The sequence below is a fragment of the Mesoplodon densirostris genome, chromosome 1 (assembly GCF_025265405.1).
Source record: "Mesoplodon densirostris isolate mMesDen1 chromosome 1, mMesDen1 primary haplotype, whole genome shotgun sequence".
Taxonomy (NCBI): Eukaryota; Metazoa; Chordata; class Mammalia; order Artiodactyla; family Ziphiidae; genus Mesoplodon; species Mesoplodon densirostris.
In genome coordinates, this window is record NC_082661.1 from 105,516,018 (window position 1) to 105,541,212 (window position 25,195).

A 25,195-nucleotide genomic window follows, 5' to 3' on the forward strand; every position below is an offset into this window, starting at 1 on the left:
AAGACATGGCAGCCAGGAATCAGGCATCGGACAAGGGAGCCAAGACACGACTGTGCGACAGACCTAAGGGGCGCCCTGACCAGGCTGGAGCAGCAGCTGCAGAGCCCAGGACGACCCCAGTGGAGGAAACGGGTCCAGGAAACTACCCATCATGTGCACAACTGAACTGAGACACACAGCGCCGGTGGGAGGTGTGAGAAGACGGAAATTGCCAAAGAATAATAAGTAAATGAAAAAGAGGCAATTACTGACTCTGGAAATACCAAAAAGTTATACAAGGAAACATAACCATGGCACAGAACATAACTAGCTGTGACTATTTACTTAGGCGTAATAATGTACACAATGAATACTGATATAACTGTAGTAAAAAGAGGGAAGAAGGGTTAGAGCTGAATTCATCTTTTCCATTGTAAAAAATAAAAAAATCCAAAACCAGCAGTATAAGCAAGTTATTTAGAAATGTGGCGGGAAATACCAAGAAAAACACTAACAAAGGACTGACCCACTAAAAGGAGGAAGTCAAGAATCTGTAATCCTCAGACCATGTGACAGGGTCATGATTTCTGGACATTATAGACAAAACACTGAAGAGGGTTTGAAGGTTGCTGGTTGGGGCAAAAACAAACAGGAAGTTGAGTGGTCCCCGACAGCTGCAGGGCATTCATATGCACAAGGCATCATCGGTGAGCTTTCTCCTACCTGCAGTCCAGGGACAGTGGCCTTTCTTCAGCCAGGCTAAGCAGTCAATCTTATACCCCCAAACCAGTCTGCTCTGGCAAAATGCCTTTTGATTTTGCATCTATAAACCATCTCCCTATTCCTCTTTTTTTTTTTTTTTTGGGGTATGCGGGCCTCTCACTGTTGTGGCCTCCCCCGTTGCGGAGCACAGGCTCCGGATGCGCAGGCTCCGGATGCGCAGGCCCAGCGGCCATGGCTCACGGGCCCAGCCGCTCCGCGGCATATGGGATCCTCCCAGACCGGGGCACGAACCCGTATCCCCTGCATCGGCAGGCGGACTCTCAACCACTGCGCCACCAGGGAGGCCCCCTATTCCTCTTTTCACCCCACAATAAGAAAGCAGAAGTGGAAAGAAACTCTCAGTGTGCCTCCAAAGAGCTCAAAAGATTTTAAACTAAATTATGAAGCACAGCCTAACTCAAGAAGTACTCTCAAATGCCTGCCTGTGCAAAAGCCCAAATCCCACGCTTGCGACTTGAGGCAGTAATCATACCTTAATTTCATTGTCGTTTGCAAAATTGCCAAAAGAAGCCATAATCTTAGGGACAGCTGCAGCCAAGGTCTCCTGGACAGACTCCTCGGGTCTCTTGCTTGTGCGAGTCAGGCAAGGCAAAAGGTTTACCAAGTAAGGCCTGCACATGTGAGAGGGACACTAATTACTCTTCCAGGGCCTACCTTAATGAGAAACACAAGCGATTAGTTCAGTGTCTGTTAGGGAAAAACCAGTTTTTACATGCAAAAGAGTCCTTCCTGGAAGGTAAACAAACCTCTGCTAGAAGACTAAAGGCAGATGAAGCCCAAATGCTGGGAGGCTCTCATCCTTCATTTCTCCTCTAGTCACACACGACTCTCAAAAGCTTGTTTTAAAAATTCTTTGCAGTAAATTATAATAGTTATTAAAATAATCAGATTTTAAATTAGAAAATAACATAATATAAGAAAACACCATTTAAAAAATAAAGAATTAAGAATAAAGCTTTCTTGAAAAGGGAGCATTACAAAATTTTTTCTAAGCATTGAAACTGAATAAGGCCTTAGAGAGAAGCCTGGCCCTCTACAGAGAAGTAGCAGACCACGCAGGACTGAAGAGGAGCAGTCACAGGACAGATAAGCCGAAGCCACGGGACAAGCACTCGGTGGCGAAGGCGGCGTCCTCTAGTGGCAGAGACGGGCAGCAAGCAGGCGTACCCCTGGGACTGTACAGGGAGGGAGGCAGGCCCTTCTAAGGAGATGACCCAAGGGAAAACAAAACAGACATCAGAAGGAAGACATGCCCAACTTTTCAAAGAAGTCAGGCCAATGAGTCAACGGAGTGTTTGAGGTGACGGGGGCCACTGGGGGCCAGATCTCCCTGGGCCTTGGTAAGGAGTCTGGATTTATCTGAACTGCTCTGGGAAATGAGTAAAGAGTTTAAGTAAAGGAATGACATGACCCAATCATATTTTTTTAAGGTCACTTCGGCTTCTATGTGGAGAACTGGGGATGTGTTGCTTCAGAAATATAACAAAGTTTTCAAAACAAGGATAGTAAAAGAAAAAGGTTATATAAAAAGAAATTTTCTTAGTGACTGTATGTCCGCAATCATGTAAGACTCTTATTACAGTCAGGCTCAGTGGAATAGATCACTGTTTCGTATTAAAAGAGAGGGTTTCTGCCATTCCACCAGTTCCTCGGGGACAGAGCCAAGGGCTCCACGGATGTCAGCACGTCTTGCCAGTGAAGGAGAGAAGGAAGGAGTTGAAAACTGTGGCCCTTCTTTTGTTTTTCAATCCATTAAGATACAACTGGTTCACTCAGTCAAAACTTTATTCACAGTTTAACACTCATATTTTTAACCCACATAATAGACAAAGGCATAGTTTTCTATAATCCCTAGAGTAAGCAACAATGAGGTGGTACTCAACCTTCAACCACCTGGCAAGTATCTTTTCGGCAAGTACCACGTGCAGACGCCGTTATCAGTGTTGGGCTGCAGCAGGGACCAGACAGGGATGCCCCCACTGTCCTGAGACGTGCATCTCCTACAGCTCTCGGGGGAGGGTGGGATAGAAAACGAACAAGCACGCTGATGAAGTGTGCGACAGTATTCCTGAGAGCCGTAAGTTTTACGCAGGAAAAGGATCAGGACAACCTGTACTGCAGCTGGAGAGGCAGAGGTGGGCAGCTTCAGACAGAGTGGACAGGGAAGACCTTTAGAGAAATGACATTTCAGCCAAGATGGCAAGAATCCACCGGAGCTGGTCCCCCACCCAAAATAAGAATAACAGTAATAACCCAGAGTGTCCACTTTACCTGCATTTCTGAGGCCGAACGAGGTGAGCCAGCTCGGCAAACCTCCACAGGGCAGCGCGCAGGCTCCGAGGAGCGCCGTTCTGAGGGATTTAAGAAGCAGCGTGTTACATTTAAGAGTCGCAGACACGAGTCACCAAGAGGACTTCAAATAAACAAAAGCATTTTTTTCATTGCTAATTTCTATTTTTAGAGAAAAGGCCATTTAAATGTGTAACTACTTTTGAAATGTTAAGGTCTAATGGGATGCAATTATAAAGATATTTTTTAAAGCTACCATTTTAATTCCCATCCCATCTAATAAATAATGAGGAGCAACCTTTTGAAGAAAAGTAAAACAATAAAGTCTACTTTACCAAACAGTATTTATTTCCTTATCAAATAAAAGATAAAATTTCACATACACTGCTCAATACAGTGAATCAGTAGCACTTTTTCAATGATGGAAAACAAAAGCCTACCTTTTTAATTTCCTTATAGAGTTCTAACTGTAACCTTGGAAGATTAGAATCCATCAAAGCCTACAACAAAATACAAGAGATTTGTTCACGGAAGACACATTCTACTAGCAATTCTAAAGAAAGCTAAAAGGCAGCTAAAATTTCAATTTTGGGGCAAAGTAGAATATAATAGCAACTAAACTAAGAATCTATTCTTTAAGAAAGAAGCATATGTATGCAGGAAGTTACCAAACAGACTAGATACAGGTCATTCACTTTAATTTTAAAAATGGAAGGAAAAAATTTAACTTTCATTACAATCAAATACTACACAATATCAAAATTAAACAGTAGATAGTTCAAACTCATTCTAAAGCTCTTACATTCAATTAAAGCACATTCTGTTGGACGATCCAACATTAGCAATGCCCTGGAGTCTGCAGGGCCAGCAGGGCGGTGGGTGGGCATCCCAGATCAGAGCCCCTAGCTCTGGCGTGGGAATACTCCTCTCCACGCAGAAGCCCAAGTCCTTTCCAAAGGTCTGGTCCACCAGTGATACACGGGTGCTCCCCAGGGAGCAGCAACGCTCCGAACCTGCTGGAACCATAGGCTCCTCAGAGCCATTTCTTGACCCTTCTGCTCACTTATGGGCCAAACCAAAAAATGGCCACACAGCCAATTTCAACCCAGTAAGAACGGCTGATGGCAACCACCACCAGTGACACAAAGTCCACGTTGGAGACGGCTTCTCAAGACAGAAAGGAGAGACTTCTGTGCCCTGCTCTCAGCCATGGGAACCCTCTCTTCCAAAACAGTATTGCCAATGTCTCGTCCACAAGAAGAGCAGAAAGACGTAACCAAGCCTCCATAGAAAAGCCCTCCTCCTTTCCTAAGATGTACAGCATGTGATGTCTATAAACCAAGCTGGTTTTAGTAAAACTCATGGAGGTTCAGCAAGCTTGAGAATCAAGAGAGTCACTTTCTGGGAGGTTCCAAATAATGTCTCAGAAATTTTTAAATCCTAATTCTGCTGTTTCAGTGTGTACTGAAATTCCTTAAATGAGCACACCAAAATGGACAAACATATATTAAAGCACTACTTTGCCAATAAAACCAGAAGGCATATCAAAGTTTTGTTTTACTTTATAAATGTTTTATAAACTAATATCAAACCTATTTTATTACAGGAGGAAAGTAAACCTCAAGCCCCTGCAACAGCACTGAACGGGCCCTCACAGTCATGGGTGATGGTAAGATGCCATCTGATCCCTCCCTGCTCCTGACCCAACCTTCACACTGAGGCGAACACACACAGCAGCCAAGTCCAGCCCATGACGGCCCCCTGTGCCTCACAGGCCTCCCTGGTTAAAGGCCCCCATCTCTCCTCCCCGGGTTACTCAGCCTCCCGCGGGGATTCTGGGTACACAGTCTTTCTCCATTCCAAGGTAGGCTACACGGCATCCCCAGGCTACTCTTCCTAAATAAAGCACTCCTCTGACCAGGTTAAAGATCTTCACGAGCTCTTCCTTTTCTTCATCCTCTACCAAATGAAGTACAAACCCCTTGAATGGATCCTCAACACCTCCCATTCTCTGCTAGCACACACGTTCACCCTCCTAGGTGGGTCTGCAGGGGTTAAGAAAGTCCTGACCTCCTCACTCACCTAACAGCCACCACCTCCAGGAAGCCTCCTCTGCCTCGCCAGACAGAAATCACCTCCACTTCCTGACCGCCACGATGAGTTGCCAGCATGTCTCGGAACTTACACCACGCATTAAGCCATTCCTGTACAAACATGCTTCCCCCTCCCCAAGACTGTAAATCATCTGAAGGCAGGAGCATGCTGTCAGCTGAAGCACATCCCCAGTGCATCTGCTACACAAGTGAAAAGCAGAGCATGCCCCATTTTCTTGGGTCCTTATCCTAAGCATATAATGATACTCTGAAAAACAGAAGGCTCAAGTCTAGGACCTGACTCCTAAGCGACCATCCATGTGTTCCTGTCCACCTCTGACACCCAGGCCTAGGGCCATCCAAGTTCTCCCAAGCCTGTCCTTCCTGTGCCACCGTGAGAGCACATCAGCCAGACCCTGACCCCACCCCCAGCCTGCCAGCCTTGAAGACCAGCGCATCTGAGGAAGCAGACATCAGAGCACAGCCAAAGCCCGGGATGTCCGACTTTAAGCAGAAAGAAGAGGTTCCGAGAGACTGACCTCGTCTTACGCTCAGGGGTGTAACATGAGCAGTTGGAACCTCTGCCCTGGGAGGCCAGACACAGGCAGAGGAAATAGGAAGGCAGTAGGGAGGTGGCCAGGAAGAGAAGCCAGCACCTAGAGCTCTGACCAGGCCATGGCCCAAGCCCCCAAACACACACACCAGGCTAGCTGGACAGCAGTTACAGAAGCAGATCTCTCTCTGCAGCATGTGCCTCCATGTAAAACGACCACCTTCTTTGTTTGTTTGTTTGGGGTCATATTGTCCTCTCTTCCCTCCTCACCTGTTCTTGTCATGACCAAGGCAACCTGTGGTGACTTCTTTAGGTTTCCTGATTCTAAAGATCAGAGTTCAAGAACTGAAATATCAGAAAAAGCCTAGCCTGGTCCTGCCAGTGGGAATTAAAAAAAGCAGCAAGGATGTTGAGACCTAGAGAAAAGCAAGTGTAACTGAAAAAGTCCACCTCCAAACGTGCTGTGGACCCATCACACCTGAGTGGTACCCACACACTGCCGGGCAGAGAACAAGGTCAAATGGCCGTGGCTACTACAGCACTGTGGCGGAGGGGGTGGCGGGCGGGCGCGTGGTGACATGAAATGCAGGTGGAGGGAGCAGACCAGGCAACTCCCAATGGAGAAGCCAGAACCCTGTGTCTGCAGGGAAGCCGGCACCCGAGCACAGAGAGCATGGCCCACAGATCCACATGCCAGAAAGCGGGGAGCAGTGGGGCTCTGGCATGCCCCTCGCCCTCTCTGGTTGAGGAAGCAGGAATCTCACTGTAAAAGCACCCCTTACCACTCCAAGGCCAAGCAAGGGGCAAGATGACGCTAACCCGTCACACACGTCACTGCACTCGATCCTCACACTCACGCACACCTCAAAACGGTGTCCGACTCCCTCTATGGTTAAGGAGACTGAGGCTCGCAGAATGAAGCACACCTCCCGAAGCCGCTCAGCAGTGGGCAGCAGAGGCCAGGTTCAAGCGCAGGCCTCCTTCACTCCAGGACCTCCCTGCGCTCCACCTCCTTAACGCAGGAGTAAAGGGTGATCGTCTTCCCGAGGAAGCTGGACCCGTGACAGAAGAATGAAGGACAATTTCTTGGCCAATGTAAAATGTGACCACTCTCCAGAGAAAGCCCTTGGGGAGACTCCAAAGAATAGTTTTGGTTTTCAAGATCCTAATAAGGAGGGAAATATTCAACTAACCTATGTTAGGCTGGACTTCTTGGTTCATCTGGCCAAGTAAGTATTACTAGGAAGAGAGCCTTCAAGGAAAATAAAAAGATGTGGCCTTATCTAAATTTCATGGGTGGAACTCAAAACAGTAAGGGAAAAATCAGGAAAAACTGGAAAGATCCAATAAGCAGGGATTCCATGCAGAGAAGGGAACAAGATACATTTTCTCCTTAACCATCATCAAGAAATCGTTTTTGGAGAGAGCATCAAGAACTATGTCAGTGAACCTTCCTCAGCAATGGTTAGCCTATGGTGGGAACAACATATAAGCTTAGACACAAAATTCAAAAGGCTCATTCACACACTCAAAGGTGACCTGGAAGAAGGTGCCCAGGGTGGTTGAGGATACAAACTAGGAGAATGGCAGAATGAGAAAAACAAGGGTTGTTTTCCAACACCGCAAGAATTGTGGAAGAAAGACTTTATCTTCAATGGCAGCAGAAAACAAAAAAAGGGAAAAGTGGATTAAAGCTACAGTGATCTTGGGTACTAACTCTGCACTGGGAAGCAGTAAGCGAAGAGGACAGGTGTCCCCCGCCCTCTCCTTACCTCACCTACCACCCAGGTAGCTCTGGCTTTCTGGCTTCATCAACCTTTTCTGGGAACTCCTATCTCTCCAGTCACGTCACACTAACTCCAGTGAAGCTACCAGAGAAGGCACGTCTTTACCTGCAAACAGTACTGCCTGACCCAGGTCTTAGGAGACGAAGACACCAAAAGCAGATCCCACTCCCCGTCCCCCTGCCTCTCAAGGCCTCATGGTTTCTCAACAAAGTGATGTTTCCCCCAAGAGCACCCAGTGGCCACCATCAGCGCCCACCCCTGACCTATGCCCTGCGCAGGCACGAGGGCAAACCCACTCCCTCTGATGGGGCAGGTGCAGCCGGCACACTGGCACACAGCAGAGAGCCTCCAAACCACACACCATAAATGGAAACTGTGCAGATGTCCTAAGGGACTTTGCTACTCAAAACAAAAGAACCCTAAGTCATGGTTTCTTCTCTTAGCTACAATGATCACAGCTCGTAGAACACCGTCCACAGGGCTCTTACTTTTATGACTTTGTTGAGGCACTCGTCAGCCACCATCCTGACATCTGACTCTGCATCATCACTGCACAGCAGAAAAAGTTCCATAGCAATGCCCAGAAGTTTCTGAAATTCTGGAGAATTTCTAAGTAAAAAAAGAAGAGAGACTGTCACAGCCAAAAGGAACCTCAGAAGACACGACGACAAAACAAAGTGAAGTTTCTGGTATCCTATGTGGGATTCTGGAACAGAAAAAAGGACATTACATAAAAATTAAGTCTAACAGTATACCAATATTGAGTCATTAATTGTGAAAATTGCACCACAGTAATTGCACCACAGTAATGTAAGATGCTAATAATTTGGGTAACTGCATGTGGAGTTTATGGGAACACTCTATACTATCTTTGTAATTGTTCTGTAAATCTAAAACTATTCTAAAATTTAAGAATTTCTTAAAAATAGAAGTGTACTTGCAAGACAATCTTATTTTGTTTGTTTTAGTCAAAAAATCTTAAAAAGACACTGCTTTGTATGTACTTTAACTCAATTTAAAAAAAGAAAAAAAGACACGGCTTCAGATACTTAAATCTCAGATAGCCATCTGCCCTCTGCCAACAAGTTACTTCTACTCTTACAGTATTCTCAGGACCTAGAAAATCAATATACCAATATAACTCCTTTACTCCTTTTTCATCTTGCTTTCAATATGTTCCAAACTCAACATGATCATGGTCAGGCTGTGTTTTTGTTGCGCCATCAGTCTCAAGAACTGGAATCTAGGCGATGCTTGTAAATGATTTTTAAAAGTTTAACTGAGAGAGCCTGTCAGGCAGTTGTGATCCAATTGGCTAAACACAGCCAAGAGAGAGAGACCCATGGCCATGTGCATGAAACTGACTTCACAGCACAGTGAAGGATGGCCTGGCAGTAATACAGCCCCTGGACAAAGCTGCTATTCTTGAAACATCTCAGTCTGGAGTCCTCTGAAATAAAGGGCCTCCTCCCCACTCTCTCTCTACCTCACAATTCCTACCAAGAGTCAGAAGAGCCAGGAGCCTAAGAAAAAGCAAAGAACCACATTAGCAGTGATCAACAAACAAGTACGAGCAAGAAAAAAAATGTACCCCTCAGCAATATTTCAGACCTCATCTCTGTGGAATACAGCTGTGAATAAAGAGGAAGGGTCCCTGGGATGATGGCACAGCATCCAGGCGCTGCTCAAAGTGGTGCTACGGAAATACAATGTGAGCTTCAAGTGCAATTTTATACTTCCTTATAGACATAAAAATAAAGAGAAACAGGTAAAATTAATCTTAATAATATATTTCATTTAACCCAATATATCCAAAACATTATTTTAACATGTAATCAATACGAAAAAATTACTGGGATATATAACAATCTTTTTTACAGCACATCCCAATTCAAACACAAAATTTTCATCAGAAGTATTTTATTTGTATAGAGATTCCATAAAATTCAGTTGAAAAAGTAGGTTTACTTAAGTAAAACCTAGAGATCTAATGCACAGCTTAGTGATTATAGTCAACAATACTGTATTTTAAACTTCAAAGTTACTAAGAGACTAGATCTTAACTGTTCTCAACACAAAAAAAGAAATGATAATGATGTGACATGATAAAGATGTTAGCTAACACTATGGCGGTCATAGTGCATTATACAAATGTATCAAACCAACACGTGCACCTCAAACTCAGTGTCATATGCCAATTATATCTCAATTTTTAAAAAAGAAAAAAAGAAAAAAGTAGGTTTATATACCATTTCTAACCATCCTTAAAAGGTCTCCAATAACTAAATCAAATATTGATTTTTTAATTTTAATTTAATAAAATAGATATAGGGCTAATTAGATTATCTATTTCTTTTTGAGAGAGCTTTAGAAGTTCATCTTTCAAGAAACTGTCCATTTCATCTAAGTTACTGAAGTTCATAATATTCCTTTACTATCCTTTTATATCGATACAACCTATATCGATAGTTTGGAGGGGCTAGAGGCGCCGACCCTCCACAAAGTCAAAAACCCAAGTATAAATTATCTGCAGGCTGGAAACCACAGATTCAACCAACCGTGCATTGTGTAGTACTGCAGCATTTTCTGAAAAAAATCTGCATATAAGTGTACCCATGCAGTTCAAAACCATGTAGTTCAAAGGTCAACTGCATTTCCATTTCTGCTCTTGCACCCTTTGTGCTATGGCTGTCATATATTTCACTCCTACGTGTAAACCCCAAAATACATCATTATTATTTTTGCTGTAAACAATCAATTATATTTTTGAAAGATTAAAAGTAAGAGCGGGGCTTCCCTGGTGGCGCAGTGGTTGAGAGTCCGCCTGCCGACGCAGGGGACAAAGGTTCGTGCCCCGGTCTGGGAAGATCCCACATGCCGCGGAGCGGCTAGGCCCGTGAGCCATGGCCGTTGAGCCTGTGCGTCTGGAGCCTGTGCTCTGCAATGGGAGAGGCCACAACAGTGAGAGGCCCACATACCGCAAAAAAAAAAAAAAAAAAAAAAAAAAGTAAGAGCGAAGTCTTATATTTACCCACTATAGTTACGATTTCCATTGCTCTCCAATCCTTTATGTAGATCCAGACTTCTATCTGGTACCATCTTCCTTCTACCTGAAACACTTTCTTTCCCATTTCTTATAGTAGTTGCCTGCTGGACATAGATTATTTCAGCCTTTGCAAGTCTGAAAAAGTCTTTCTTTCACCTTTGTTTTTGAGAAAGAAGTTTCTACAGGATATAGAATTCTAGGGTTTTTTCCGTTTCAGTACCTCACTGATAATGTTGCACGGACTTCTGGCACTTTTTTTTTCCAATGAGAAATCCACTGTCACTCTTACCTTGGTTCATTTTAGGTCTTTTTCATGTCTTATCTCTACTTAACATATTCAATCTTTTCTCTAGCTTCTTGAACTAGAAGAACAGTTATAGTTACTGTTTTAATGTTTCTGTGTACAAATTTTACCATCTGTGCAATTTCTGGGTCAGCTTCAATTGATTTTTTCCACTGTCAATCACGTTTTCCTGCTTCTTTGCATTCCTGATAATTTTTGACCAGATGCCAGACCTTGTAACTTTTATCTTGTTGGGTGTTATATACTTCTGAATTCCGATAAATATTCTTGAATTTTGCTCTGGAATGCAATTAAGTTACTTTGAAAGAGTATGATCACCTTGGGTTTTGCTTTTAAGCTTTACTAGGCAGGACTGGAATGACATCTTAGCCTAGGGCTAAGTGAGCCCTGTAGCGAAGGCAAACCCTTCTGAGTAGCCCACCCAACGCCCCAGGAAGGATGGGGTTTTCCACTCTGGCTGGGGGGAACACGAGCTCTTCCTGCACCTGTCTGAGTTTAGCACCTGTTCCCTCCAATCCCTTCGGGTGGTTCCACCCCCAGCCCCAGGGCACTGAGGGACCCCTGCAGGTCTCCCGGATCACTCAGTGCAGCTCCCCCCTCTCTGGTATTCTCCCCAATGGGCCCCAGCCACCCTGCCTCCTGAGGCCATCAGCTCTGTCTCCCCATCTCAGCAGCCACTGGGCTCTGCCTGGGTTTCCCCTCCTCACATCCTGGCTGGAAGACTCCCTCCAGGCAGTAACCTGGGGAAGTCATAAGGCTCATCGCAGTAGTTTTCCATTTTTCCAGAACTGCCTGATGCCCGGTGCCTTGAAAACCATTGTTACATATATTTTATCCATTATCAATTGCTTTAGGCAGGAAGGTAGATCCTGTCCTTGTCACTTAGCCAGAAGCAAAAATCTTTCATGATTTTTTAAATTTAATTTTTAATATATTACTAATACCTTTTCTGGTCACAAATATAAATATCTATAAATCACCTTTTATAAAGTTAGCTAATATTCCTTTCTATAAATGTATCTTAATTTTTCAATTCTGTGGGTAAGTCATTAAGATTATTTTTAATTTTCTAATGGGATGAATAGCACTGCACATCATTGTACACCTTCCTCAGGATGAACTCCTGAGGTGAAACAGTTAAGTCAAACAGATAGTGTCTGCCAAATTGCCTTTTAAAAAAGTTGTATCACCTCTGAAAAAATCCTGAATATTTTTTAATGTTTGTCACTTTGACAGGTAAAAATGTTATTTCTGTTTTAGTCTCATCCCACTGATCACTAATAAATGTGAGCATGCCTCCACAGGAAGCACAAAGTAAATGTTAGCCATTATGCTCATGGGCCCCATCTCATGTCTTCTTTTCCCAAAGGCCTATTCATAGCCTTTGCCTATTTTCCTATTAGGATGATAGTCTTTTTCTTCATGATTTATAACTGCTCTTTAGAGAAGCTATTAAACCTTTGATACATATGCTGTCAATACTTTCCCCAAGTTGCATTTATGTAATTTCCAGTTTAAAGTGGATTTTGACATACTGAACTATATTCCAGATGAAACAATTTTTTCCTTTATACTGCTAGCATTCCACAGCCTGAGATTCAATGCTCTTTTTATAGTAATGATTTCACTTTTTTGTATTTAGGTAATTAATCTGGCACTTATGTTTGTTTGCAATATGAAGAAGAAACATAATACCCCCCTAAATAGTCAAGTGGTTCATCATTTCCATACCAATACAAGATGCTACCTTTATCATAAATTCATACACACAGAGACACACATACACTTTCCCACTTTCCATTCTATACCTTCTTTAATGTCTAACAGCTATTTTAATTTCATGTACGCCAGGTATCACCACATTACTGATGGTTTCAGATTTTCTGTGCAACAGTGATGTATTTATTCTTGCAGATGAACAAGTTCAAAAACATCTATACTAGAATTTTGATCAAGATCATTTTAAATTTATGGATTAATTTAGAGAAAATTTAACTTTATGATAAAGAAATCTTCCCATGTAGAAAGGGAGGTAGTAATCTGTACCTTTCAGGAAAGTCAACAGCCCTCCTTACGTAGTTTCTGCAGGTCCCTTGTCAATTCCTTGGAATTTGATACGTTGGTGCTACTATGAATTGGATCTTGAACCATTACATTTTCTAACTGATTTATGCTAATATTGGGGAAATCTAGAGATTCCTGTATACTTATTTTTACCCAACCACTTTATCAAGGTACACTTGCTTAGATGAGGGTTCCTAAGTATTCCCAAGAGGATACTTGTAAAAAACAAATCCCCACACTCCACCTGAACAGAAAATATAAGTGTGCTGGGGAAAGAGGGCAGTGAGGTATCTTTGTTACTATATTTTTGACAAATCTTCCGGGTGATTTTGATGTTCATGTGTATTTAGGAACCAGTAGGACAGACCACCAACTTGAGAGCTTAGGTAGACCAAGAGTCACAATACACATTGAAGACTTCAGAAGCTGCCACTGAATAACCCCACTGGAGAGAAGGTCAGTGCATCACAGAAGCTGTAAGAACGCACCAGAGGTTACTTACACTCAGGAGAGATGACAGGAAATACCAGCCATCAAGAAGATTTCATAAATCATTACATGCATATAAAATATCCACTTCAGCTCTACACTCCAAAAGTCCTAAAAAGTATGGAGAGTATCTTAAAACAAACTTGTTCTTTGATCTGATGGGACCAGAAACAACCTCTCTGGGTCCAAAAAATACCCTATTCTTATGCTCCTGTGTAGAACAAGCAGTATAATGACTATCAGCACTACTCCATAAAAACATAATAGACATACGAATGTAAAAACTATTATCAGCCACTACTGTGATTTAAGATAGCAAACTGAACCACAAATCAGTCTTAACGTATCTCAACATACTTTACTACCCATGTGTGAATCTAAGCCAACATCCCATCAATTCCATTGGGAACTGTCAAGAAACAAACTAAGTATAATGCGTGAAGCACTAAGACTGAAAGAGATCTATTTCCTGGGTCCATAAGCTTTCAAAGTGAGGTGCTACTCCCTGAGACCCGGATGCTGGGGGTCAGCTGAGCACAGCAGTGCTACAGCAGCAGCAGGCACCAGGGGCCTGTCGGGCATTTACCGTCATTTCATACAGAAGTAATGACAGTTTGTAGGACAATGTGCATCACGCCGGGATGTATTTCTGGCTCTCAGTAGCTAAAGAACACATCTATGTAGCTCTCAACAGTGTTTCACAGGTGTCACCTCATCCCACAAGAACCCTTATAAACTGGGTTTACATTTCATAGATGAGGCAACAGTGGCTCCAAGAAGTTAAACTTATCTAAAACCACCTGACTGATAAGGAGTGGAAATAGAATTCAAGCTTTTTTTCCCCCTACTTTTATCTTAGTATTGTTTTCTAAGCTATGCTAACAATAGCATGCTAACTTAGAATTTCTATATTTTTATTTTCAGCACATATTCTCATTTGTCACTTCATTTCTTCCCACAACATTTCTACAAATTAAATAGAAACAGAAATCATCCACTGTCCTTCACAAACTGAATGAGTTCAACTAAAATGAAATACTCTATGTGAAATTGCTTTGAAAGTATGAAATACAAAAGCAAGGTGCCACTAAAATTAAATGAATCACCAAATTTCTGTCAGTACTAAAATCAAGATTATTATTCTGAGCTTTTTCTAACAGATTATAAAGAGCTCTTTCCAACAGGAGAATAACATGAATGATTTATTCCAAAGGAAAGAAAAGCCAAGAGAGAAGTACTTCACACATGCCCATGTGGGTAACAGAATTCTGAAATCATAAGTACATCTGTTTCCTACTCAGCCACTAGAAACAAGCTTAAAATATTTACCATCCACAGCTACTATGAACAATGGTCAGAAAAAACGACAGTCAAAAGTAAAGAGAATGAGGAGAATTGGCAAAGAAGCTACACAAGAAGGTGCTCCTAGTTCACCACAGAGGAACCGTTGAGCCAGGGAAGCAGACCTCCAGTCAATGCCCACGATCCCACTGGCCCCAGAGCCTTCATGAGCAGGCAGCAGCCATGCACTCCCACAGGGTCGGACAGGGGGGCAAAGTGCGGAAGAAGAGCAAACAAAAGACCACAAGAGTGCATTTATGTCAAACCTAATCTCCCAACTCATCCCACCCCTCACCGGGGTCCACATGTCCGTTGTCTACATCTGCATCTCTATTCCTGCCCTGTAAGTAGGTTCATCTGTGCCATTTTTCTAGATTCCACATATATGCATTAATATACAATATTTGTTTTTCTCTTTCTGACTTACTTCACTCTGTATGACAGACTCTAGGTCCATCCACATCTCTACAGATGACCCAATTTTCCTCCTTTTTATGGCTGAGTAATATTCCATCATATATATATATACCACATCTTCTTTATCCATTCATCTGTCGATGGACATTTAGGTTGTTTCCATGTCCTGGCTATCGTAGACAGTGCTGCAATGAACATTGGGGTACCATATGTAAAATAGATAGCTAGTTGGGGGCTTCCATGGTGGTGCAGTGGTTAAGAATCCGCCTGCCAATGCAGGGGACACGGGTTCAATCGCTGGTCCAGAGATCCCACATGCCACAGAGCAACTAAGCCGGTGGGCCACAACTACTGAACCCGCGAGCCACAACTACTGAAGCCCACGCACCCTAGAGCCCACGCTCTGCAACAAGAGAAGCCACCTCAATGAGAAGCCCGTGCATCGCAACGAAGAGTAGCCCCCGCTTACCACAGCTAGAGAAAGCCCACGAGCAGCAACGAAGACCCAACGCAGCCAAAAATAAATAAATAAATTAATTAATTAATTTTAAAAAAAATAGCTAATTGGAACCTGCTATACAGCACAGGGAGCTCAGCTCAGTGCTCTGTGATGACCTAAATGGGTGGGATGGGGGTGGGGAGGGAGGTCCGAGAGGGAGGGGATATATGTATACATAAAGCTGATTCACTTCATTGTACAGCAGAAACACAACATTGTGAAGCAATTATACTCCAATTAAAAAAAAAAAAGACCACTATAATTGGACAGGCTCTTGTTGTTCCAAATACTGCAATAAGTAAAATATAAACACGTTCAATTATCATAATGGTTACAATGATACTACGTAAGATTATGGAAACATTACTCATTACAGTGTCTGGACATCCTCCATATATGTAGCCAGAAGTATGGGGAAGGGGGTCCTGTAAAGGTTTTAAAACAATTGGGGAGACAAAGAATATTCTAGCCCATTAAGAATGAAAATATAGAAATTTTTAATTTTCACTAGGAAGTTCAAAGTGCAGTTACCTGAGAGACTGTGCCACTATGTTTTCACATATTGTCAGACAATGATTCACACGGTCTTTCTTGGTGGCTGAGAGTTCTTTCTTTCTAAAAGGGAAAAAAAAAAAGAGTAAAGGAAGTTTGCATGTGTTGTGTTATCCGCTCCATCTATTTCTACAAGGCATTCATTCATTCAATAGTGCTTCTTGGGCTTCCCTGGTGGCACAGTGGTTGAGAATCTGCCTGCCAATGCAAGGGTCACGGGTTCGAGCCCTGGTCCGGGAAGATCCCACATGCCACGGAGCAGCTAAGCCTGTGCATCCCAACTACTGAGCCTGTGCTCTAGAGCCCTCGTGCCACAACTACTGAAGCCCGTGTGCCTAGAGCCCATGCTCGGCAACAAGAGAAGCCACCGCAATGGGAAGCCCACGCACCGCAACGAAGAGTAGCCCCGGCTCGCCACAACTAGAGAAAGCCCACATGCAGCAATGAAGACCCAATGCAGCCAAAAATAAATAAATAAATAAATTTATTTTTTTAAAAAATAGTGCTTCTTGACTCCTAGAAGTAAACCACCCATTCCTGCTGGGGGCAGGGTGGCTCAGAGGTCAGGGAGGAGGGGATGAGCCTAACCCAGGGTTCCCTACAGGACAGGGCTCCATAGAAAAGTCAAGGGGTGTTACTAACGCACCCGCTTTCTCTATCTCAGAGAGAAGGAGAAACTGCAGTGCAAACAGCGTTCACCCAAGATCACATGGATGGACGGAGTGTGCAATTCAATGAAACACAATGATATCAATATAATACTCAACATACCAAGCTGCTGTCACTTCTCAAAGTCGTATTTACTGACTACAGTCAGCATATCACACAGACCTCACACTCTTAGGTGTAAAATAACGTTCAGACAATGGCTAACTGCTTCTATATCCCCAAACGGCTAGAAACAAGCCCTCTGCCCAGAGACTTTCTCAAAAGCCTCCTAGTAAGACTTCTCAGCCCCCCAAAAGGAGATAAACAGGAGATAAACAAGAATCAGATAAAAGGTGCTTGCTTCCCACCCAAACCTATGACTTGAGATGTCTCTGAGGTAGGCATCACAGAAATAAGGTAGAGAGGGTCAATCCAAAGAGGAAGCCAAGGGCTTCCCTGGTGGCGCAGTGGTTGAGAGTCCGCCTGCCGATGCAGGAGACGCGGGTTCGTGCCCCGGTCCGGGAAGATCCCACATGCCGCGGAGCGGCTGGGTCCGTGAGCCATGGCCGCTGAGTCTGCGCGTCCGGAGCCTGTGCTCCGCAACGGGAGAGGCCACAACAGTGAGAGGCCCGCGTACTGCAAAAAAAAAAAAAAAAAAAAAAAAAAAACAACAAAGAGGAAGCCAAAAAATAAATCAGGCTTGATAACTATATCCAAAAAGAATCTGAGTGTTAGCAGGTCACCAGTACATGGTACTAACTAGAAACACCTAAACCAGAAGACTACTAAGTTTTGGAGGGAATTCTAGTACCAAAGAAATTTTAAAACTAACCAACAAACACTTCTATGTAATCCCTAATGCAACGTCAGTTTCCAACAAGTACACCTGAAGGAACAGGCTCTTACAATTATGCAAATCCACGAAAGACACACCCTCCAAAAGGCACTACAGATGTGGCCAGGGAAGAAAATGGACAAGGAAGAGCCTCCAAAGGGGAAAGTCAGGGTCCAAAAAGGACAGACAGAGCCTGAATGAGAAGACAAGCCCAAGGCATGCGGAGAGGGGCTTCCCGATGACTGGTCAGTAAGAGTCCATCACCACATGGACTGGTGACTGTGTATCTCCCACTGGTCTCTTTCCTAAAAGAGACTCTTACTGATAAGCTATGTTGCGAACTGCTAGTCATCCACCAAGATGCCATGCTTCCCTTCTCAGACACACGCCTCCTGGTTAGAAGCTCCACAGCCTAGCTTCCCTGCAGTCGGGGATAGACACGTGACTTAGTTCTCACAGATGAAATGGGAACCGAAGTAGCAGGTGGAGCTTCTGCCTTGCTGGCTCGCCCTGGGCATCCCCCTTTTAGTTCCCTCCCCCTTTTAGTTCCCTCTGACTGGAACAAACATTCCTAACACCCAGTTTTTGATTATACAGATAAAGACAACAAGAGGCTGCAGAGCAACAGGATGGAAGAAGCCTGAGTCCCAAGTGACCACAAGAGGCAGAGGCCCCTCACCACCCACCCTCATGAGTCACTCACTTCAAAAACACTGTGATGGAAACAACCCAAATGTCCCAGTGGATGGAAAAATGACACAGCCAAATGACGGAACACTGCTTGGCAGTAAAAAGCAGCGAAGCACTGATTCACACAAGGATGAATCTCAATGTATCAGCTTCAAGATACATTAAGGATAATTCCATTTATGCCACGTTCTGGAAGACACAAAACCAGGGGAACATAAGGTGATCAGTAATATCCAGGGGCCTGGCAGAGGAGGGGGGAGTTGACAGCAAAGAGGTACGAGGCAGGGGGAATCTTTAGGAGGTGATGGCACTGTTTGTTCTAAATCTTGATTGTGGTAGTAGTTACACAGCTTTATGCAACTGTCAAAATTCACTGATCTGTACATTAAAAAGGGTACATTTTACTATATATGTGTGTGTGTGTGTGTGTGTGTGTGTATATAAATAAAATACCTCAATTTAAAGAAGAAAGCGCTATGAGAATTTAAATGCTCTCTTCTTTGAGCCACCACATTAAAGTCTCTATTACAGCAGCTCAGAGGTTACCTAGTTTAAGACAGCCATCAAGAATATTAAAGAACACTGACCACTCCAAGCACGTTAGGAAGCAAACTAACTCACTTATCCACTACTATTTTCCAAAGTGAGAATCTGACAAAGGCCTTAAGTGAACTGAATTCATACACCCAGTCTCCTAGCTACATAGGTAGTGGCCCCTCCCTGGGTAGCCTCCTACCGTGAGGTCTAAAGTGATTCCTAGGGGGACGGTAATCAGAAAAAGGTCGACAAACACGAAACTGAGTGGACTTCACTACTTGACAATGGTCAGAATAGAAAAGTGATAAATACAAGTATGAGCTTCAAGAAGAACCTTGCCTCCCTCCTCACATGTGGAATAAACCACAAAAGTACAGGTAACAATAAACAATCCAGCTCTCTGGACCTGCCGCCTGATCTCCTTAAGACCTACTGTGCTGTTCCCCCAAGCCAGAACTTGAGCAAAAGTTTATGAAACTAGCAGAAAGTCAAAGAGAAAACATCATCTCACCCACCAAAATAAAAATACATTCTTCTGTTGTCTGTTTGGGTCTAGCTCCTCCTCCAAGCTATTTGTGGGGAAAGACTGCCTTATTCACCCGGGACCCTGCCCTAGGCCCGGCCGTCAGCCAGCACCTCCATCACACTCTTTGGTAGTAACTGTTCCTGCAATTTCCTCCCCAGGGATGACAGACTCACTAAGAGCAAGGGCCATATGGTGTCTCTCTCCCTGGCACTCAGCACAGCACCTACACTGGAGAAGGTGTTTCAGACAGACAACAAAGGAATGGATAAGTAAGCTTTTGCTGTAGGAGAGTAAGTTACATACACGTTAAAACTGACTCAAAAGTTCTTAAGTCAGTCTTACAAACAGGATTCAGAAGATAAATGATAATTACTTTAAACTTGAGTTTGCAGAACCAAGAGATGGAAAGAAAAGTTGAAACAGCAAAGCTTAAAAAAGAGAGAAACTGTAGGGCAACCCCACAGGCTTGAGTTCAAGCACTTCGTGGAGCCCGAGCTGCACAGCCCTCAGCCCCTCTGGCTGTGACCAAGACATCAATCACAGCACGTCTGATGACCCTGACTTTCACGACTTTACTGCCAGAAAGAGGGCAGCACACATTCTATCATGGTCAGCTACAAAGAAAGCACACGTTTTTAAGTTTCTCTTCCTAACTCATCCACAATCATTTTCCAGCAATCCAAACACTTTTGAGGGGGAAAAAAAAAATCTACCGTAGTATATTTAAATTTTCATCTTTTCCACACTCAATAGATAGCCCTAAAATCATTAAGATTCTTCAGATAGACAGTCAAAGTCTTCAGTGGTTCCTAGTCTTGCTATTAAAATTTAAACAATAATTACTAAGTACCTATTTTGGGTGAGGAGCATAAAAACCAACCACCTGATTGCTACCAAAATACTTATCCTGTAAAATCTTCTCTTTTATCACACTGAAGAATACCCACATTTTAAAGTGTGAGGATCAGACTTTACCCTCAGACACCCCAACAAAGAGGCATTAACCAAAAATATCAGAAACGAAATAAACAACCCTTCCAACACTACCCACTGAAAGATGTCAGGGCAGCAATGTAGCCCCAAAGTAACAAACACTCCCACCCAGTGCAAACACCAACCTGGCTTAAGCAGGCCCAGCATAGTCTGGCCTCAGGCTACTTTCCTCTGTCAGGAAACCTGCGGGGGGGAACTCTGGCCACTGGAAATAACTCAGTCATTTTGGTCATGCACCTTCAAACTCAGTTCTTGTACATGCCATGGTCCCTGCTTCAAATACCTCCTTCCCGTCTTATTTTGTCCAATAAACCAACTTGGAAGTTTAAGAAAACTACAACTATTTCATTCCCCCATGGAATTTAATTAGGCTGATGAACTAAGATGTCAAACTGACTTGTTCTACAAGAAGAGTAAGTATGGAAATTAAGGTGAAAACGGAACAGCCTTACTCTAGGCAGGAACTGGATGAGCAGGATAAGAGCTGGATAAACAAGGTAAGAACAGTCCTGATCCTTCAGCTGTTTTTGTAAACGTGCTTATTTTAACTCCACCTTCAAAACTGTGTAATGAAGCGATCTGTACACAAACATGCATCTGTAAGGAGGAGGAACATATAAAAATCAAGGACTCTACAGGCATACTACAATCACGTTAGAACGATTATCAAAGAACTAATTCTGAAAATGGGAATTCAAGCCCTCTCATCAAAATTCTTATTTTTAGAATTACGTATGAAAAATCTGATTCCAGGTTGAGGGTGTGCAAGGGAGGACCTAGACTACCCCAGGAATTGAAAATGATCACCTATCTTGCACTTGTCTTGCTATTTGTGGTCACAGGTACTGTCACATACACATGGTGCCTACACACACCACACGATGAGTAAAACTGAGATCTAGAGGCTGCCCCGCCTGCAGGAGCAGGGCAGTAAATGGCCGGGCAGAGATCCAGGTCTTCTGATTCCTCATCAGCTGCTCTTTAACTTGCACCAAGTACTATACTAATGAGAGTGTTCCTAGAAGATTAGGACTCTTTCGGATCTTTTTTTTTTTTAAGAAGGAATGGAACACCGAAGTCATTTTGGAATTACGTTTCATACACAATTTTAAAATAAAAGTACTGCTTAAGGGAATTCCCTGGCAGTCCAATGGTTAGGACTCGACACTTTCACTGCCAAGGGCACAGGTTCAATCCCTGGTCAGGGAACTAAGGTCCCACAAGCCGCTCCACACGGCTGAAAAGAAAAAGTACTGTTTGATTAGGGGAAACAAGGCCTACGATTTCCCCACCACACAGTCTATATCACAGAAAAGGGCTGTGAAAGCCTTTCTTACTAGTAATTCAACTGAGTACTGTAACAATTACTAATAGAAGAAGGTGCAGGGCTTCCCTGGTGGTGCAGTGGTTGAGAGTCTGCCTGCCAATGCAGGGGACACGGGTTCGTGCCCCGGTCCGGGAAGATCCCACATGCTGCGGAGCGGCTAGGCCCGTGAACCATGGCCACTGAGCCTGCGTGTCCGGAGCCTGTGCTCCGCAACGAGAGAGGCCACAACAGTGAGAGACCCGCGTACCGCAAAAAAAAAAAAAAAAAAAAAAAAGAAGAAGGTGCAATTCAAAATGCGATCTATACTAAGTGAAAAAGGTCTGACACAAAAGGCCCCATGTGTATGATTCCATTCACAAAAAATGTCCAGAACAGGCAAATCCATAGAGACAGAAATAGATTAATGGTTGCCAGGGGCTGGGGACGGGAAAATGGGGACTGACTGCTAATGGAGAGGGGCTTTCTTTTCGGGGTGATGAAATGTTCCAGAAATCAGACAGTAGTGATGGTTGCAGAACCTTGTGAATATATTACAAACCACTAAGTTATACATTTTTAAATGGTGAATTTTATGATATGTAAATCATAATCTCAATTTTTTAAAAAATCTGTCTGCAAATCCCAGCAGCTCTTCCTCCCCATAGGAAGGAATGTGACCACTCCTCGCCACCAGCACTGTTGCTCCCAGCCTGGCACAAGCTGCCAGCACCTCTAGCTTTGATTACTTCAACAGCCTCCCAACTGATTTGATTACTTCAATCAGCTTTGATTACTTTAATTGCCTCTTTCATTCCTGCTCCCTGTCCACCAGGGTGGCCTTTTTTCTTAATTAAAGTTTTTAATGAGGGGGACTTCCCCGGTGGTCCAGTGGGTAAGACTCCACACTCCCAATGCAGGGGGCCCAGGTTCGATCCCTGGTCAGGGAACTAGATCCCGAATGCATGGCACAACTAAGTCTGCATGCCGCAACTAAAGATCTCCGGGTTGCAACTAAGATCTGGCACAGGGGCTTCCCTGGTGGCGCAGTGGTTGAGAGTCCACCTGCCGATGCAGGGGACACGGGTTCGTGCCCCGGTCTGGGAAGATCCCACATGCCACGGAGCGGCTGGGCCCGTGAGCCATGGCCGCTGAGCCTGCGCATCCGGAGCCTGCGCTCCGCAACAGGAGAGGCCACAACAGTGAGAGGCCCGCGTACAGCAAAAAAAAAAAAAAAGATCTGGCACAGCCAAAAATAAATAAACAAATAAATATTTTTTAAAAATCTTTTTTTAGGGCTTCCCTGGTGGCGCAGTGGTTGAGAGTCCGCCTGCCGATGCAGGGGACACGGGTTCGTGCCCCGATCCCGGAAGATCCCACATGCCGCAGAGCGGCTGGGCCCGCGAGCCATGGCCGCGGAGCCTGTGTGTCCGGAGCCTGTGCTCCGCAACGGGAGAGGCCACAGCAGTGAGAGGCCCGCGTACAGCAAAAAAAAAAAAAAAAAAAAAAATCTTTTTTTAAAAAAGTTTTTAATGAGGTAATTGTAGATTCACATGCAACTGTAAGAAATATCAATAAAAGAAAGCCAGTGTATACTTCACTCAGTTTCCCCCAATGCTAACATTCTGCAAAACAATCACAGCCAGAACGGTGATACAATCCACTGATCTTTATATTTCCAGTTTTACTTTTACTCACCTGTGCGGGATGTGTGCATTTAGTTGTACACAATGTCATCAGATGTGTAAGTTTGTGTATCCACCACCACAGTCAAGATAGGGAACACTTCCATCACCCTGAGGATCCCTTGAGCTGCCCTTTGAAAACCACACCCATGTCCCTTGGCCCTCCACTCTGTACCTCCACGCAGCCCTAACCCCGGCAACCACTCATCTATTCTCCACTCCTAGAACTATGTCATTTCAAAAATGTTCCATAAGTAGAATCTGCCCATATATAACCTTTTGGGATTGGCTGTTTTCACGAGTATAATTTCCTCAAGATTCATCTTAGTTGTTGCATGTATTACCAGGAGTTTGTTCCTTTTTATTGCTGAGTAGTTTAACCATTCACCTGTTGAAGGACATCTAAGCTGATTCTAGTTTTTGGCTATTATGAATAAAGTTGCTACAAACGGTTGTGTACAGGTTTTTATGTGAACAGTTTTCACTTCTCCAGGATAAACACCCAAGAGTGCAACTGCCCGGTCATATAGTAACTTTATGTTCAGTTCTACAAGACACTGCTTGTTTTCCAGAGTAGCTGTCCATTTTATAGTCCCACCAGCGATGACTAAGTGACTCAGTTCCTTCCAAGCCAGCAATTGGTGTTGGCTTAGCATTGTAAGCTATATCACTTGTTTGACTACACAAGTAAGCATCTGGTCAGAGTAAAATCCAAAGTCCTTATATTGGGGTACAGGCCCTAAACGACTACCCTCATCTCCTCTTTCTGGCCTCCTTACTACTCCTCCAACATGGAAAGCACTCCCACTCATCTGTTCCCTCTACCTGGACCTCACCTCCTCCAGATACCCACCCCCCTCCCCCTGCTCCAGCATCACCTTCTCAGTGCACTTCGCACCCTAAACAACACCACAAAGCCCCTCTCCCCCTTATTCTGTTTTGTCTTTCTCCATAGTCTTTAACGCCACTGGCCTTATTCACTGCTGTAACCCAAGGACCCAGAACAGGCCCTGGCACACAACAGGCACCCTGTTGAAAGGAATCCTTCCAGGTCATCTAGTCCAGTCCCCACTTAACTGCCCATTCCCAGTAGCTGGGAGCTCTTAATGCCACCACAGCTTACTTGTCAGTGTTACACCGTACTTTACAGCTACACAAATGCTCCATGGCCCTAGGACAGAGAAATGATACTGACTCAGCTACACCTGGACAGATGTAAGCAACGTAAGTCTTCCCTCCCAAATGCTGATGGAATTTTATATTATATTATATTATATTATATTATATTATATTATATCAACAGAAAAGTAGGTCCTGATCATCTACAGTGGAGCTTCTCAAGCTTTAATGTGCACATAAATTGCTCACAAACCTGGTTAAAATGCAGACTCTTGATTCAGTAGGTCTAAGGTAGGGCAGAGAATCCGTACTTCTTATAAGCTCCCAAGTGATACCAAATTGCTGGCCCTGAGACCACACTCCGAGCAGCAAGGATCTATGGCATATCTCGTCTCTAACACATATTCTAGCACCCAAACTGATTCAAGTTAACACAACATTAAACAGTATCTTATACTGTGTTAATTTTTCCTTCTTGCTATCTGAATAAGACTTCCATTCCAAGGTAGTTTACTGAGAGGTTGGCTCACTTGCAGGGACCAGAGGTAATGGGGGTGGGGCCTCTGAAGGAGGAGAGAATAGGAAAGCCAGGACACTGTAAGACCTTTGCCTTTACATCTCCGTAAGTCCTCTTTTAAAAAGAAATTCTACAGTATTATATAG

General features: G+C 43.8%; 1 protein-coding gene across 3 annotated transcripts in view; it reads right to left on the bottom strand.

Annotated features, from left to right (window-relative positions):
• Positions 1-25,195, bottom strand: part of HTT (huntingtin) — a 141,226-nt gene that overhangs the window by 110,448 nt on the left and 5,583 nt on the right. For all 3 annotated transcript variants that reach the window (XM_060106695.1, XM_060106685.1, XM_060106679.1), the window contains exons 2-6: positions 16,176-16,259; positions 7,973-8,093; positions 3,492-3,551; positions 3,034-3,113; positions 1,235-1,373 (exon numbers count right to left, since the gene is read on the bottom strand). In XM_060106695.1, coding sequence (XP_059962678.1) covers positions 1,235-1,373; positions 3,034-3,113; positions 3,492-3,551; positions 7,973-8,093; positions 16,176-16,259 — 484 coding nt within the window. The remainder of the gene's footprint in view (positions 1-1,234; positions 1,374-3,033; positions 3,114-3,491; positions 3,552-7,972; positions 8,094-16,175; positions 16,260-25,195) is intronic.